This window comes from Suncus etruscus, chromosome 17 (genome assembly GCF_024139225.1).
Source record: "Suncus etruscus isolate mSunEtr1 chromosome 17, mSunEtr1.pri.cur, whole genome shotgun sequence".
Taxonomy (NCBI): Eukaryota; Metazoa; Chordata; class Mammalia; order Eulipotyphla; family Soricidae; genus Suncus; species Suncus etruscus.
The window spans coordinates 40,423,001-40,429,649 of record NC_064864.1 but is presented as its reverse complement, the minus strand read 5'-3'; the positions used below and the strand labels follow the sequence as shown (position 1 = coordinate 40,429,649).

The 6,649-nt window shown below is 47.0% G+C and overlaps 1 protein-coding gene across 1 annotated transcript in view; it reads left to right on the top strand.

The window, feature by feature from the left end:
* Positions 1–538: 538 nt before the first annotated feature.
* The window catches only part of TM9SF3 (transmembrane 9 superfamily member 3), a 56,769-nt gene continuing 50,658 nt past the window's right edge, over positions 539–6,649 (top strand). Inside the window, exon 1 of the mRNA XM_049790862.1 lies at positions 539–760. Coding sequence (XP_049646819.1) covers positions 653–760 — 108 coding nt within the window. The 5' untranslated portion in view covers positions 539–652. The remainder of the gene's footprint in view (positions 761–6,649) is intronic.

Genomic DNA, 6,649 nt, shown 5'->3' with positions numbered 1-6,649 from the left:
CTGGAGAGAGAGCATGGAGGTAAGGCGTTTGCCTTGCATGCAGAAGGTCGGTGGTTCGAATCCCGGCATCCCATAGGGACCCTGAGCCTGCCAGGAGCGATTTCTGAGCGTAGAGCCCGGAGTAACTCCTGAGCGCTGCCGGGTGTGACCCCAAAACCAAAATAAATAAAAAAAAAAAAAAAAAAAAAAAAAAAGCCTGGCGACTTGATGGCAGTCGTCCACGCACGCAACCTCCCATGAGCAGGAGGCCAGAAGCCGGGAGCCCGCAGCCGGGGCCTCCGGGGCCAGCGAGGAAGGAGCCCGGGCCGCTCCCCACGAGCACCTCGTCCAGCCCGGGAGAGGCCCCGCCAGGGTGGGCCCGCGGAGTGGCGCGGAGTGCGGGCCGGGAGCCGGGGCGGGCGGCGGCGCGGCGCGGCGCGGACTTCCGGCGTGTGCCGGGCTGGCGGGATGACGTGGCCGAGTGGGAGGAAGCGCGCGGCGCGGGCGGGCGGCGGCGTCGGCGGGGTCGGCGGCGCGGAGGAGCCGAGCGGCGGTCGGGACTCTCCCGGAGCGGCCGGCCGACGTCTGAGGCCCCGCGCCCCGTGGATGCGAATCGGCCGCGGCGGCGGCTGCGGCGGCGGAGTCGGAGGGCCGGGCCGGGGCAGCGCGGACGATGAGGCCGCGGCCGGGCGCGCCCGGCGTGGCGGCGGCCGCCGCGGTGCTGCTGCTGCTGCTGCTGCTGCTGCCGTCCCGGGCGCGGGCGGACGAGCACGAACACACGGTGAGGCGCGGGCGGGTGTCGGCGTCGTCGCCGCCGGTCTGCGCCGCCCCAAACCGCCCGCGCGCGGCCTGGCCCGGCCCGGCCCGGCCCGGCCCGGCCCGGCGCGGCCTTGGGCGGCCCGGCCCGGGCGGCTGTGAGGGAGCCCGGCCTCGCCTCGCCCGCCCGCCCGCCGAGGCCGTCTTCCGGTCGGCCGCTGGGCCTCACGGAGCCGGAGCCCCGGGCCTCGGCCCCGGCCGCCCCGAAATGGCGCCCCGCGGCCCTGGGACGTGCTGGTGCCCGGCCATTCTCCTCCTCAGGGAACAGCCACTCTCTGGGGCCCCCGGCAGCCGCCCCCCTCGGGGGTGACGCCTCTTGGGGTCACAGGCCAGCCAGACCCGCCGAGGGGAGACGCGGCCCACGTGGAAGGGCGCCCGACACGACCCCCTTTGCCCCAGTCGCAGCCTGCGGCCTTCCTTCGGGGGTTGTAGGCCCAGGGGGTCCCTGACACCCCGGATTGAACTTGGCTCTGCCCCTCGTTGCACCTTTGCCCACTCCCCCACTGGGGAGGAAAGCCCTCCAAGTGTGCTGTGCTGTGCGGTGCTGTCTGGGGTTTTTGGCTTTTCTCTCAAGACAGTGTCAGAGTCGCTTTCTTTTTTTGGGGGGGGGGTGCTGGGACGCATCTGCTTTCCAGACTGGACCGTTTTGGGGTGTCCCCCCCACCGATTCGTCTCTTTTCTTTAAACCGTGGGATCCCTTAAAGCTGAGATTTTGCGTGAGAATTTGTGGACCGTCTTGGGGCCCCCCGATTAGTCTCTCTCCTTAAACCGTCTTGGGGTCCCCGGTTAGTCTCTCTTTCAACTATGGGACCCTCCTTAAAGCTGAGATTTTGCTTGAGAACTTGTGTGGATGCTACTACATACGAGTGGAGGAGGAGGAGGGAAGGTGGTCCCCTCAAATCCCAGGGAACACTCTGGGTTTGAAGTTTTTGTGATTGCCCAAACTTTTCACTGGTTTGGGGTCTCGGAATGCTCTTTACTCAAAAGCACTATTAGTCATATAAAATCCTTCCACCATCTACTTACCTGTATTTTTTATTTTGTGACTTCTTTAATGAGTTTTTTTCAGACACCCCTTCATCCGGTGACAGCTGTGTGTGTGTGTGTGTGTGTGTGTGTGTGTGTGTGTGTGTGAAGTTAAAAAAAGCTATTTCTTCTGTCAAAGTAACTTGTGGCAAAGTTTAAGAACTGTTAGTCTATTACAGGCTTCCTCCCTCCTCCCCTAGCCCCCCCCCCCCCGCCCCATTTTCTGTCAGTAGGATTGTTGCTGATTGCTTTCTTTTTTTTTTTTCAGTTGGAAATTTAGGCAAAGCTCAGAGCTCTCAGAGGAGAGTTCAGGCACCTGAGCTTGAGAGTGCTACTCTGAAAATTTTTGCAATTTTGTAAGTTTGTGAACTAAGGACAATGATTGAAAGTTCACACAGTTTGATAGTGAAACCTCAGAATAATTCAGATTGAAGTTGTAAGTACAGATTGCAGTGAGACTTTATTGACAGACGCATTTTAATTTCCTTGTGCCAGTAATACAAAGTATTTGATAAAAGATTTTTGAGATAAGTAACATGGGATGCTTGAGATGGTTGGTAGTCAAGATTAGAATTTAGAATCTATTTTATGTCTATGTCCTTTTGCTCTCCGGCTTCCTAACAGTGCCCATTTAAAAAGGCGAAAAATGTTTCAGGAAGAACTACATTAAAATATATCTAAGATTTAAATAGGCATTATTCATAGTATTTTTTGCTGTTAGTCAAAATAACTGCAAGTTTCTTGAGAATGTAGGCATATGCCTTACCCAGAAAATGACACTGAAACAAAAAGGGCAGAACGAGCCTGTGAAGGTGGAATGATACGGAATGAATAAAATTGCTAAGGGAAACTTTTGGAGTATATGTACTTGTGAATTGAATTCTTGAAAAACAAATTTCAGAAACAAAAGTTTTCTCTTTATTAGCATTCTGTGAACTCTCCAGAAAAAATATTTAACAGGACTTTTGTAAAATCTGTGCTAGATTATGTGTGTAAATGTGTGTCACACATCAAGAAAACACATAATCATTTTTTGGGTATTTACTTATTTATAGTTTGGTTTTTGAGCCACATCCAGCAATTCTCAGGGTCTTATTCATGGCTCTGCACTGAGAAATTATTCCTGGTGGTTCTTGAGGGACCATATGGGATGCCGGAGATGGAATTCATGTTGACTTCATGTAAGGTAAACACCCAACCCGTTGTACTACCATTCTGACCCCAATATAAACTCATTTTAAACATTACCTTTGCATTTATTTGTTCACTTAAGATAATTTTGGGACTGTTCATTGTGACCAGGGTTCCCTTTTATAGAGGTCCATTATATCCCTGGTAGATATTGTTAGGACCATTTTTTTTCTTTGGTAGAATACCAGAGGGATTAAGTTGCAAGGGCCAGTAGAAATAGAACTTGAACTCAACCAACCCAAATTAAGTCTATTTTTTTTGTTTTGTTTTGTTCTAAGGAGATATTTTGGGCTTATTTCATATGCATATGACCATGTTGTGCCACTGTGTTTGGTTTAATGCTTTGCTGTCATCACCTTGAAATGTTAGATTTCTGATCAAAGTGTCCTGCATTTTTATTTTGTACTGTATTCCACAAATTGCATTGCTGCTTTTAAGAAGGAACAACTATTTTGTGCCTTTTTGTAACTCTTGGAAATAGTAAAGTTAATCCTCTCTTACTTTGTATACTGAATTAGAATTCAGCTGATCATCTGACTTTTGGTACATTTTATGTGTTTATTAACCCATGGTTAGTATTCTAAGGGGAATGGTGGAAAGAAAATTTTATCTTGTTTCTAGAATTCATCTATCTACAGCTATACGTTGTATATAGACATTCTATACATGTATATACATGCTCTTAAATTGTGCTTAGATTATGAGACAGTGTTTGAATACAAATTAACGAACTCAGGAAAGTTAGACTCTTGTTAAGCAAAGGGTCATTAAAAAGTTTCAGTGAGTGAAAGATAATAGGGTGCAATATGCCCTTATTTATTCTTAAAACATTTAATTTACCATTTCCGACCCCATTTAAAAAGATTCTAAATTAAGAGTCATGGAACTTTGGGGCCAGTGAGATGGCACAGCACTAGAGCGTTTTTTGCACGTGTCCAACCCAGGATAGACCTGGGTTCTAGAAACAGGAGTAACCCCTGAGCAACACCGGGTGTGGCCTAACCACCACCCCCCCCAAAAAAAAAAAAAAGAAAAATAATTATGGAACTTTAGAACTACAAAGATTTGATATAATTCAAACAATCTCAGATTTCCCTAATGGCTTTTAGAGAGTCAGTGACTGACCTGATGTCACAGAAATAGTTTTGTTTCCTGATTTCTTGCTTGCTTCCTAGACTTCGCTTTTTGTACCTATTTTCAACAATTTCCATAAAAGTACTAGTTTAAGATGGTAATTCCAAAACAAGACACAGTAGTCAAGGGTACAACAGTTTTTTTTAAGTGAAAATAAGTTTTATTTGGAAATTCTGAGGAAGGGGAGAGAGGAGATAAGAAAGAGTATAATACACTCAAAAGAGAACTCAAGCTTCTCCAAAGGTAGAGAGAGCCTGATACATAACCCAACTCAAAAGAAGAAAGCCCACATTTCAAGTGGGGAGATGCAGGCAAAGGGTGCCTTTGGGCATCATCATGCGTGGGCCCAGAGAATGTGTGCCTTTATTCTGCCCCTCTTCCGCAGACAAAAACAATTTTTAAAAAAGTAATTAGTGTAGGTTTTTGGGCCACACCCAATGCGCGGCGATTAGGCATTATTCCTGCTTCTGAGCTCAGAAATCACTCCTGGCAGGCTCTGAGGACCATATGGGATGCAGGCATCAAACCCTGGTCAGCTTCATGCAAGGCCGCTGTGCTAACTCTCCAGCCCTAGTCCGAAACTTTATTAAGGGAAATATGAAGGGAGTGTCAGGTCTTGGGAGGGGTCTCCTAAAGATAATTCCCATAGCAATCTTAAAGCATTTCATCGTTTTACTGTAGCCTTGAATTTTTTTTTTACAAATTGTTTTCTCAAGATCACAAAGGAAAAAACCAAAACTTTTAGGGTGTCTGTTATATATGATTGCTCTAGTAACCAGTGCTTGTTGGATGACTTGAATAATGAGGGAACTACCAAGAATAAGAATTTGGGGGGCCAGGAAGGTGGCACTAGAGGTAAGGTGCCTGCCTTGCAAGCACAGGCATAGAACAGACCTTGGTTCGATCCCCTGGCGTCCCATATGGCCCCCCCAAGCCAGGGGCGATTTCTGAGCGCATAGCCAGGAGTAACCCTTGAGCGTCAAATGGGTGTGGTCCAAAAACCAAAAAAAAAAAAAAAAAAAAAAGAATTTGGGTAGAAAACCAAAACAAAACAAAAACTGGCACCTGAGTGATGATAGTACAGTGGCAGGGCATTTGCCTTGCATGCAGCCTACCCAGGACAGGCCTGGTTTTGATATCCAGCATCCCATATGGTCACTTGAGCCTGCTAAGAGTGATTTCTGAGTGCAGAGCCAGGGGTAACCCCTGAGCGCCGCCAGGTGTGACCCAAATCCTCCCTTCCAAAATTGGGAGTATCGGAGCCAGATAGTATGGTAAGGCACTGGCCTTGCATGCAGCTGGCTCAGTCTTGGTACTTGGTATCCCATATGGTACCCTGTGTATTGCAAGGAATGATTCCTGAGTGCAGAGCCAAGAGTGAGCCCTGAGCATCACCAGTGTGGCTGCAAAACAAAAAATAAAACAATTTGGGGTGTCAGAAGCTGCAGTACAGTATGCAGTACTTGCTTTGCTTTTGTGAGGCCCTGGGTTTGATTCTTTTACACTGAAAAGAAAGAAAGGGGGGAAAATGTCATGTTGGAAGCATGTAACCAACTATGTGTTATAAAGCACAGTGGAAAATACAGACTTAGTAAGATGATTATTCATGGGAGTGCATATTGTCTTTCAGGATCTCTAATTAGGCCTTAAGAAACCCTTCCTTTATGGCCCATCATCCTTCTAATAGTTAATGGTGGAAGGTCCTAAGCTGTGCCTGCGATAGGCTATTTCTGGCATCTGCTAGAAATATACCTTGTAGTGATTTTAGAAATGTTTTGTTTCCTTTACTTAGAAAAACATTATTAACCTTTTGTCTTAGCCTCTGTTTGAGAGTATAGAAGCTCCTAAAACTTATTTGAGATTTATAAAGAATAAATTATTTATTGCTCTAATGTAGATTAGAGAAATGTCATAATTAATTGTTCTATTTTTAGGGGTACTCTGTGGTCATCTAAAGTTTATTTTAGATATAGCGTTATTTAGAGAGAGAGCAGTTATCCAAAGATGCTGTCCCCCCAAAAAAACCCTTCAAACTTTATTTGAAGGGGCTGTAGAGATAACACAACTGTAGGGTGTCTGCCTTGCAGGTGGCTGACCCAGGATGGACCTGGGTTCGATTCCCAGAATTCCATGTGGTCCCCCAGCCTGCCAGGAGCGATTTCTGAGTGCAGAGACAGAAATAACCCCTGAGTGCAGCTGGGTGTGGTCCAAAAACAAAAAACAAACTTTATTTTTAATAGAATTCCAATATATTGGGACCAGAGAGATAGCACAGCGGTAGGGTGTTTGCCTAGCATGCAGCCGAATGGCAGTTTGAATCCCAGCATCCCATATTGTCCACGGGGCCTTCTAGGAGCAATTTCTGAGTGCAGAACCAGGATTAACTCCTGAGTGCTGCTGGGTGTGACCCAAAAACCAAAAACCAAAAAAACAAAAACAAAACCAAAACAAAACAAAACAAAAAAACTGATGTTAAGTAAAAGGCATTGAAATTATGATTTTT